The following is a 12,125-nucleotide window of genomic DNA, read 5'->3' on the forward strand; positions in this document are numbered from 1 at the left end:
GTCCGCTAGTGATGTGGCGCTACAATATTTGGTTATGTCTTGGCTACTTTAACATTATTTTTGTTAAATTTTTGCATGTTTTAGCTGGCAGCACTGGCTCGACCATGAAAGGGAGGCTAGTATTTAAACCAGGCCTAATACACTATACTAATAATGTATTTTTTCATACTTTTCGGTTATCCGACTTTTCAGTTATCCGACCAACCCCAGTCCCCAATTGAGTCGGATAATCGATGCTCTACTGTATATATATATAGCTTATTAATATGTAGGTAGGAAGCGAGTGTAGAATCAAATATAACACCTAATCCTGTATTTGTGATATTTCTATTTCCTATGTGAAATTTAACATTAGAAAGCGGTTTGATAAGACCGAATAACGTTACTATAGTTTTCTTTATATTAAAAGATTTAACGTTTTAAACAATTTACTTTATTTATGAAAACTTGTAAAAATTTACCATACGAAATTTAACTATCTCATAAGTTTTAATGAATGACAGTTGGAAGAAAATATCTGATAAAAGTAAGGATTATTAATGTATAAAAATTTGTATATTCATTTTAAACATTTTATTAGTATATTTTAGTCTCTAATTATTAAAATCAATTAATAAGAGGGGGCGCTCCGATCGTCATGGAGACTGGCGAGTTTTCGATTACACTCGGTTTCGTCGGAAAAATATTTTACCCAGTTCATTTTTCCTGTGTTTTTTTCCACTATGTTGATTCTAAAATTGACTCAATTATTACTACTAATGTCCGGAATCGAGCCTAATCCAGGTCCTCTTCAAAAAAACTCCAACGAAAAGAGGTAGACCTCCAACAATTCGTGCTACGCAATCTTCGTCCAATACAAAGTCGGCTGAAGGTGAAAGCAACTTGATTACCGAATATACTCAACCACGAAGAGTAGAATCGACCACTTTGGTAAGTGAATACTTTACTTCGAATTCTTCATTTGCAACTTCAAATATGGAACTACTTTACTCGTCAACTGCACTTCTCTGGACGAAGATAGTCGATCTGATTACTTCTAGTAACGAAAAAATTGAAAACCAATTTTCTCTAATCCGCAATGAAATCATTACTATTCATAAAGAAATTAGTGACTTTACTGATCAACTCCGTTCTATGAGAGATAGAAATTACAAATTCGAATCCGAGCTTACAAAATTAAGAAACGAGAATGAGTTGCTTCAATTTAAGATTGATGCACTGCATAATAAATTAAATAATAATAATTTAATAATATACGATTACTCGAAAACATTTGCTGACGGGAATAAAGAAGTCTTATTGAATTTCTTGAATAATTCACTAAATATTCCATGCAAAATGGATGAAAAAATAAAATCCATTCATAATATTCCTAATTCTAAGATTAATATCAAATGCTTAACTTTAAAATCTGATCAATTGCGAAATCGAATTATGATCACCTTCAATAAACGAAAACAAAATAAATCATTGGGACCATGGCAAAATTTAAACATGTCTGTAGATTTGGTTGTTAATTCTCGTAAGAGAAGAATAGCTTTATTACCTTACTACATTAATCAAAAAAAAAAAAAAAAAAAAAAAAACGAAATACACAGGTTAAATTACGAGACGATTTTCTTCTAATTAAACAGAAAAAGTAACTTACAGCTTCTCAACAAATCAACTGGTAAACGCAGAGGACTTTTTAGAATATACGACTTAAATAATTCCGATAATTATCAATCTTCGACAACACTCAATAATGAAATCGATTGCAATAAAGATCAAGAAAAACCTTACCTGAACATAATAAACTGGAACTGTAATGGTTTATTGAAAAAAATTGATAGTATGGAGTTTAAATGTTTATTGAACAATACCGATATAATGGGACTAACCGAAACCTGGTTGACTTCCCCACATGAAGGTTTAAAAAATAAACACATGGAATATACTGTTATATCAACCGTGGCGCATAAACCAGTCGGCCCTGGTCGCCCATACGGTGGTTTAAGCTTGCTCATCAAGAAAAATATAGGAGTATTTAAGAATTTACAAAAACTTGATAACTGTATAGCAGTCTTAATCCAAATTACCAATCCAGACTTACAGTTTTTGATAAACAAATTAATAGCCATTATACTAGTTTATATCCCTCCAGACCAGCTTCAGATTTTAAAAGACGTCTTTAAACTCATTGAACAATGGAAAATTATTGCCCCTTACGTTATAATAATAGGAGATTTAAATGCGAGAATAGCCCAAAAAATGGACATGGAATACAAGGGACCCAACTTATTAATTCAAAATACTCGTAAATCAAAAGATAAAAAACAACAAACTAGGACTGCAATTGCTTGAATATATGGATCAACTACAACTTTATATACTGAATGGCAGAATTAAAAATGATTACCCGTCTGAATTTACTTGTCTGACCAACTCTGGCTGTTCAACAATATATCTAATAATATGTTCAGAACTAATTATAGACTTATGTATGCAGATCCAAGTATTGAATTATGATCTCTCTGACCATTTTCCAATAAAAATGTCTATTCAAACAGCAAAAAATCAACTACATAAGAATAAATCAATATCTCATCAAATAACCAATTATAACTATCAACAATACCAACTTTCGATTAGTAACAGAATTAAACATTTATTGAATTATGCTCCAACAGAGGGATTAGAAAAATATTTTCAATTTGAATCAGTAATAAAAGAATTTATTCATACACGTAACTCAAAGTTAATATATCACATAAATTCAAGAAGCCATGGTATGATTTGGACTGCTACAAGCTCAAAACTCAAAAGAATAAAGCTTTAAAACAATTTAGAATAAGTTATTCAGAAGAATCTTTCAAGCAATATAAATAACTAAACATATCATATTTCAATCTATTAAAAGCAAAAAAATTAAACTATTTTAAAAGCCTACAACAACGAATGCTAGCAAACAAAAATAATCTACTTTTCTGGTCATCAATTCAAAACTTGCGTAAAATTCGTCCAGAACGCCAACCAGATATAGACTTTTTAATATGGTTTAACTATTTCAATAGATTTCCGATTAATGAAATCAAATAATTACCAAATAGCCTTAACGAATGATTTTCTTGATTCACCCATTACCAGTGATGAACTGGAATACTCCATTGGAAAACTAAAACTAAAATCATCGCCAGGATTAGATTTAATTACCAACAAATTCATTAAACCCCTATCTCCGTCAGGAAAACAAATACTACCTGGAACTATTTAACTATTTTTACGATTCATCAACTTACCCGTCATCATGGAACTCCGTTAAGCTTCTCATGATTTACAAAAGGAAATAGATTAGCACCAGAGAACTATCGCCCTATCGCACTTCTATCTACTATAAGAAAATGTTTCACATTCATATTAGCAACACGTTTTCAAAAATGGACTATAAACCAAAAATTAAACTCGAAATTCCAATATGCTTTTATCAAATCTAAAGGAACCGAAACGGCTATATTCTTGTTAACTTCCTTAATCCAAATATACTTAAGAAAAAAACGAAGGAAAATTTTTGCCGCATTCATTGATATTTCTAAGGCCTTTGATTCTATACACGTACCCTCTTTGGTTGAAAAATTAACAATATTTGGAACTGGTAATAAATTCGCAGCTACTATTATGAATCTTTTTTCCTCATACAAAATCAATATTTATGGAAATCAGCGATATCCTGAATTTACTATAAATCGAGGTATTCTTCAAGGTTGAGCAAATTGGTTGAGCAAGGTTAAACAAATAAGGAGACCATTGTCTCCTTATTTGTTTAATTTTTATATTAATGATATTGATAAGCTGTTTTTAAATGATTCAGAAGGCATTTATATATACGGAAGAACATTTCATTACATTTTATATGCCGACGACCTGGTTTTATTGGCCCCAACCAAAGTTACTCTACAATATAAGCTTAATAAAATTAATGACTACTTGAACTCTATATTCTTATTAACATCTCCAAATCAAAAATAGTTATTTTTAGAAAAAATATCAATCTTGCAAACCAAGAGAAATCCTTCTACATAAATTATCAACCTTTAGAACTGGTCAATAATATAAAATACTTAGGTACGTTTTTCAACTGGAACGGTAAATTTCAGATGCATTTGAAACATCTTAATGTTAAAATCAATCAACTAATCAATAACATTCTCTATTTGGGTGCTAGTTTAAAAATTACGAATCTAAAACTTCATATGAGAATGTTTAATTCAATGATAATGCCAGCAATTCTGTACGCCAGTCCGATTTGGGCCATTGATTTATTTTATGACTTGGAAAAATTTCATATCATATTCCTACGAAAACCATATAAACTTGAACGTACTGTTCCCGGATACGCTATACGTGCAGAAACAAACAGATGTCAACTTTTTCCCTTCTTTATGAAAAGACTAATCAAATTCTACTACCGATTATTGAACTCAAAAGATGATAATATTAAATTTCTATTTCACATTATGAATACTCAAATAAATAACGATAATACCAACAAAACAACATGGTGCTATAAATTTAATAAAGTTTTACAATCTTTCGGAGTATCTAGTTCCTTATTTGACAACGATATTGATAATTGTAAAAATGCCTATTCTATGATGATGGACTCTGCATTCTCGCAATCGATGATTAGTGATCAAAATGCTATAATTAATTCAACATATCATCCTTGGTACTTACATATTCTAAGCCTTCCTACTCAATCGAACATTATCACAATGAACACATCTTTAAATATCAAACGTATGTTACTTCAACTGAGACTCAACAAATATTCCTTAATTGTAAACAATACTTATATTGACTTTTCAAGATCATGTTATTAGTGTAATTCCAACACATTTTCCGCACTTCATCTTCTCAGAGATTGTACAGCTTTGAAAAACTACCAAAAAAAATTTCAAACTTCACACCTATTTTCTACAAATAACGAACTAAATTATAGATCCACTTTGGCCAATATATCTAAACTGACTATGTATAAAATTGCTAATTTTTTTACCCAAATTGTTAACGAATTGAATGTTCATTACACGAACTAATTATATGTTCAAGTAAATTATCATCTTTACAATTAACCTAATACTTTGTACAGTAGTTACAATTCTTTGTACTTAATCAATTCCCCCTGTAACAAGGGCTCCTTTATTATGAATAAAAACTATTATTATTATTATTATTATTATTAAAATCAATTAAAATTATTAATTTAAAATTTCTAGCTCGAATACTCTAATTTTATTTACTGCCCTCTAGTGTCAAAATTTTTTATTAATTTTATTTACTGAACATCTTTATAAAAAGAGTTTCCTTAACTTTAGTCAGTGAATTATAAATGAAACTTAATTTAAAAATTCTTAACAATTCCTTCATTAACAAATAAAAATAATTGAAAGAAAATAATTTATCGAGCTATAAGTAGAACTAAATATTGATTATGTACTATACTTACAAACAACACAAAATTTGGTGGAAACAATTAGAAAATAGCAGCTGAGTGATGTAAAAACAAGAAAGTAAACTGACGTTACACAGTTAAAATTGAGGGATTTTTCAATATAACGATTGGGCTTATCAGAAAAAGGATAAAAACTGAGAGCAAATATCCTGTAATAGGATTGTGGTGTCTAGCGACCACGGAAGGAATGATAGGATTAGATCATTTTAAAATGATTGAGAGGTATTGCATCTTTTTAATGATGGCATATTCCAACTGCCGATACTTTAACGGAGATGATTGTCAACCTGTAAGGTATATATTGAATAGTCAAAATCTTTGTCAATCAATATGCTAAATACAACTCACAGAATTCGAAGATTATTTATTTATCAAAATGAAATATTCTTCGTCTAACGTAGCACTCGACGATAGTATCATCATCTCATTATGCAGAGTTCGTCCATAAACCACGTGTCCTATTTTAGTTAAAGTTTAAACCCCTCACCTCTCTTTGGTGGTCAAATGTAGTCGCTAGTCCCATCCCCCAAAAATAAAGTAGCAGCCATTCTATGTTTCTCTGAACCCCGCTTCACCTGCACCATTTTCCACTACGCCATACTTGTTCTGCGATCTCGTACGCTGTTGCCCATATTTACTTATTCGTAAATTAAAGTTAAGAATAATTGAAATTATAATGTTATAATTGGTAAAAGACTTAACATACCGTTTTTATTCATAGTTTCTCACTATTGGACTTCGGTGTAACTTTCCATCATGCAGTTAACCAAAGAAGCTCGTCGTCTACGGGGAGGAAAGGCACGTGCAAATCATCAAAATTCGTGACTAGTAAAATAAATTTTTGCCGAATTTACATGCATCTTTTAAAAACTGCGTTAGCATTTATTTTATTTTTCCAAAGTCCAAATTTTTCAAAAGTCTTTCGCCGCTACTTTTCAAGTAAATGCACGTTGCCTTTCCAAGCGACACTATATATGCAATTGTATGTCTTTCCCAATTAAAAGAATTGCACGAAATCCTTCCGAAATTTTCTAGTGTTAAAGTGTTAAAAATAACTCGCTAAAGATACAGCAATTTGCTTTGAAAATTTTATTTCCTGGAGATATTTTATCCTAACATTCTCCTAAACTTATTCTGTCACTCATCGCAAATCAGATCTTTTTTTTTATAAAAGAATAATATACTTTTGCTAACTTTTGGAGCTTAACCTTCTGTTTTGCATTAGCCCTTTGTTTCGTATAGCACGGTTCGCATAACGCGGCACTTTTTCGAAACTTAACTACCGTGTACTGAAGGATACCTGTATTAAGACATTATCATTAATTATAAATTAAAGTAATAATGCGCGATTTTAATATTTATTTTGATAAATATCGAATCTTTAAACAGTTAATATGAAATTTAATAAGTCTTATTAAAATATAAAACCTTACATATAGATACAATCGAGACAATTCCATATACTGTACAAATTTAATTATTGAAATAATTATAATTCTGGCTTAGACATATACCGATTGCAGTATGTTTTTTCTTTATTTCTTTTATTACGCGTTGCCGTAACGAAACAAATCAAACCAATTCTACCGAGTGATTATTTATTGTGACATCGTCACAATGTCCGGCTGCAACTTTTCGTCACAATGTTCTCAATTCTTTTAGTGGTGGTCTTACTCCTGTACATCATACTTTTCCTGTTAGCAATAGATTGGTACCGGCTATCTATCTAACTCAGTTCAGGGAAAAATTTTGAATCGAAGTAACGTTACTTCCGTCCCAAACCTGAAGTTCGTATATAAGTTAATCTGGGCCTCCTGCTCTAAGTTTATTACATCTGGTCTGACTTTCATCTATCTAACCCCTTTCTCGAGATTAAGAAAGGACAGACAGTAAGCAGACAGGCGGACGACCGTGGGAGATTTTAGGTCCACAATTTTTTCAAATTGCAGCTCAATAATTTTTCTATAAACGCAATATTTACGAAAACATACTTCCCACGTAGCTTATACAATCTGATCCTAGTGAAAGTACACACGACCCCTTTATCTCCCTCGATCTTTAATAATCAGAATTTAATAGCATCAAACCCCCTAATAACCTCCCTACTAAATAAAATTTCCTGAAAAATTTCAGAATTATTCGACCAAAAGCACAGGACTTATTAATAGGCTTACCATATTTTTTCTCAAACCGGGACAATTTCGAGAAAATACTCGCAACAGGAAATGAAGCCTACTGAGATTGGAAAGGCTAAATAAAGAAGTTGATAACAAAAACAACAATGAGTTTAAGGTAATTTTTAATAACTCAACTGAACATACCTTATTATTAAGAACTTATTAATATGTACTGTACCTTTAAAATATGACAATATATTTGAGGAAGTTCCTTCCGCTGCTACTAGGCTTGCCTTTTGTTTCACACGTTTCAAGTGATTTTTAATGTCCAAACACCCATCAGGATTTACTGAAAATTCCGAAAGCACAGTTCACTTTTTCAATACGATCACAAACCTTTTTCAAAAACGGATAATCCTTTTTTAATCCATCAGTAAACAGACAATTTCTTCTTGGCGTTTTGGAGATTAAATTAATTTAATGTACAGTACAAATAATTGCAAATGCCGTATTTGAACTGACTAAGATAGATGTGCAACAATGACGTGGCCAGTGTAAGTTTCAGTCTTGCCAACTCTAATTGAAACAAAATATCTAAAAAATGTAATAAAAACATCTGGATCTCATAGACTACATGCTGTTATAAATTCTGTGAAAAAATATCTTGAAAATATAAAACATCTAAATTCATTAGGCCACGTGCTATAAATTTTGAAGAAAACATCTAGATGACATTAAAAGAATTTAAATCTAGATACAAAATATTTATTGGCAACAGTGAGTGTAAAGAGGGGATATTTTAGTTGCAAAATCGTCATTTTATCCGCGGTTGCACTATTTTTACTTCTTGTGTATTCCGAACTTTTAAAATTTTATCAAATAACTGAGACAAAATGACAAATTGGCCGGGTACAGGGACTATATCATGAAACCAGGATAGTCCCAGTCAAAGTGGGATGTCTGGTAAGCCTAGTTATTAAGCTTCAAAGAGGATAAACAAAATCGTGTACCCCACAAATACACACACACGCACTAATATCCATACATACAGAAATTACCCCGATTTTTTTTTTTTTTTTTTTTTTTTTGCATTTCTCGAAGTTCCAATGTCCCATGCTTAGATATAATATTTGAGTTTCTTGTCTTCGCAAGTATAACAAGATAAGATCACGGCAAAATGGCAAAATTGTTTCCTGATGGTGTGTGAAAGAGACAAAGTGAGAAGACACTTCTAAAGTATTATCTATTTGAGCATTTTTGTAAATTTTCTAAGTTTATATTTATCTCGAAATGTCTATAAAATTATTTATGTAACAAAATGTATGAAATAAAGCTGGGTATACTATAGAAATATATTTAATTCTTAAGGACAGACAGACTTTTTTTTTAACTCTTTCCGCCCTGTGGGCACTAAGAGGGCCTCTTTTAGAAGGCCCATTATGGGTTCGGCCAGGCCCACAATGGGGCGACCGGGTGGTGACGGACGGGGCCCGACATATCCGAACGGACCACCCCCGAAAAATTCCTGGGGATTATTCGACCCCGGGTCCCCCAGAGCGATAGGCTGTTACCTTGACCGCTCGGCCATCCGGCCGGACAGACAGACTTATTGAAACAAATTGACAACTACTTTACAATTGAACATAATTTTCCAAATCCTAATAAATACGAGTATGAATTTCTTGTAGAAAAGCATCAAAATAATTCAAAGTACTTGATTATTTTATATACAGTGATACCTCGGTTTTCGTCGATAATCCGTCCGAAAACAATCGGCGAAATCCGAAACCGACGAAAACCGAGGCAATTATTTCTATATGAATCAATGTAAATCCAATTAATTCGTTCTAGACACTCCAAAATACATACCAAAAACACATTTTATAGAGAATTAATATAGCGTTAAATACTAAAAGCAATAAGAAATTAACATAAAAGCATTAAGATTAACGATAAGATAATTAGCATTAAGATGAAAGCAAAGCTGGACATGCGGGGTGTCTTGTCTTGTAGAAGCTAGTTGGGCATGAGCATCTAGCCTGTATCGCCCGTGGTAAAGTGTGACGTAATTGTCATGTAATAGTAGTTGTATGCGTTTATGATGATCGTATCGAGGGGAATAATGCCTTCCGGGAAATCCGTTTAAGGGTAACTGGCCCCTATTTAGGCATTACAGACGTGGAGAAAACCCGGAAAACTTCACGTGGCCAGCCCGCCCTGGCGAAGCGCGAACCCACGACCGAACTCCCAGTGTTCAGGGAACGGAATCGTTGGCGCGACGGCCAATGGTGAGCCGTCGCGGGGTAATGTTCACACAACGAAAAATAATGCCACACTGCGCCGGAAAACGCGTGGGTCGCCCTTTGTTTTCGCAAAATTAGCAGTGAGGTCACTTGAGCACGCCGACAAAAACAGACAAATTTTTCGCGAAAAAAAAAATGGACGAAAACCGAAACCGACGATAACCGAAGTCAACGAAAGCCGAAGTATTACTGTAAATCCATTTAATGGATTTCGACTCAGTGGCGTAGCGTAGTGGGGGCGGCAAAATTTCACAATACAGTCAAACCTGTTTTTATGCGGTCTTTATTTGTGCGATTTTTTAATGCGATTTGTCATGTCTCACGTCGACTTATTATAGCTAAATAAACTTATTACGGCATAAATGAACTTACTATAGTAACATTATTGCATGAATATGCGAAAAATGAAATAATTTATTTTTTAAGTTAACAAAACACCACCTGGGGACCTATTCTGAGCTCTTCCGATAACTGAACGAGAGCGATACACGGGATATTCGATAAGTCCCCTTAGCGAAAGGCAGTTAACGAACCTTAGACAAATCGCTATTCTGTGTTCCACGTTAAGTGGGTTTCGCTACGGGTAGTTGGTCGAGATGCGTCTGGGTTCCACGCTATCGATAGCTATTACGCTTTAACCAATCACAGTTTAGTTAACATTGTATTTTTGTGACGTGACTGCAACCCGCCGTTTTCTAAGCGAAGCACATGGTTTTAGCTTTGTCGTGTATCAGCGCTAGTGAAATAGTTTTGTTTAAAAATGTCGAAGAAAGGACAACGAAGCCAGCGAACTACAAGTCGCCAGTCCGAGATGCTCGTTAATTTTATGGAAGACAACCCGAAATTAATGTCAGGGAAGTTAGATGCTTCCTTTACCGTAAAAGATCGCCAGAAATTGTGGCAAGAAATAGCCAACCGTCTGAATTGCGATGGAGTCGGCTCACAAAAACATCCAGAAAGATGGCGAAAAGTAACTGATAGTCATATATTTATATAATTATATTCAAAGATATCATTTTAATTTATACATATGCGAATAAAACCTATTTCAGAAATAATGTTCATGCTGTAGCTACTTACTTTAAATTTTAACAAGAAAGCAATTACATTATTCATACAATATTCGTAAACAGTTAAAGTAATTATTTTTAAGCAATACAATAACATAGCTTATTAATTCTGTCTCCAATTGCTCGTGAAGTAAAATTCTTACACCTTAGGACGCCACGTTGTTTTCACTTTCGTTACGTTCCTAACGGCAGCTCCAGAGTGACCAATAACAAAAGCTTAGTTATCGTACGTGGCTATCGGAACCGAAAACGAAACGTACGGCTCGGAATAGCATTTTCACTATTGATTAAACGCGAATCACGTGGTTCCGATAGGAACTGGTTTTTATCGTATTCGTTAGCTTAACCATACTACTCAGAATAGGTCCCCTGGACAAAAATATGTAAAACAGACGATAGACGAGACGATGCAGTCAAGTGCTGACATCTGTTGTCAATAAATTCTATTTCGTACAGTTTTGAGTTATTTTCTATGTGAGACTTTTTCTATGTGGTCCCTATTGACCGCATAAAAAAATATTTTTTTTTTAATTGTGTTGCGAAAAATATTTTTTATAGCCACTCGTGAAATTTCGTGCGATTTTTTTATGCGGTCCCTATCCACCGCATAAAAACAGGTTTGACTGTAAATAATATCATCTTGTAAAAATACCTAAATAAGGAGGCGGCGAAATTTTCCTCCGCCCCGGGCGGCTGACACCCACGCTACGCCACTGTTTCGACTACAAATTTTTCTCCAATATGTTGCGCGAAACAAAAAAAGAAAGGATTTAGGAGCCATTGTGTTTTTCTGTAACTTGCGTTTAATTAAGAAAACGTTAATCAAACATAAAATTTTAAAAATTTACTAAACATAAATCATATCTTAAAATTCAGTTTATCATAATTTCCTGCATTATCCGGTCATCAATTATTTTAAAGTAAAAAATTAATAAAAAGTACATGGCCGGCGTTATTTACATTTAATAAATATATAAAAATATAAATACGACTATACAAAGATAAGACTTTGCTTTTGTCTTCCCTTCTCCCCGTTCACACCATTAGCAATCCTTAGACGATTCACAAGAACGACGAGAAGGAAAGACAAAAGCAAAGTCTTATCTTTGTATAGTCGTATTTATATTTTTATATATTTATTAAA

General features: G+C 32.9%; 1 protein-coding gene across 1 annotated transcript in view; it reads right to left on the reverse strand.

The window, feature by feature from the left end:
- LOC136983947 (sodium-dependent noradrenaline transporter-like) overlaps positions 1–6,257 on the reverse strand; it is a 43,781-nt gene extending 37,524 nt beyond the window's left edge. The window contains exon 1 of the mRNA XM_067280839.1: positions 6,198–6,257. Within this exon, the coding sequence (XP_067136940.1) occupies positions 6,198–6,210 (13 nt within the window). The 5' untranslated portion in view covers positions 6,211–6,257. The remainder of the gene's footprint in view (positions 1–6,197) is intronic.
- Between the last annotated feature and the right edge of the window lie 5,868 nt (positions 6,258–12,125).

Source organism: Centruroides vittatus, unplaced genomic scaffold (assembly GCF_030686945.1).
Source record: "Centruroides vittatus isolate TY-2023 unplaced genomic scaffold, ASM3068694v2 contig_898, whole genome shotgun sequence".
In the NCBI taxonomy this organism is placed as follows: Eukaryota; Metazoa; Arthropoda; class Arachnida; order Scorpiones; family Buthidae; genus Centruroides; species Centruroides vittatus.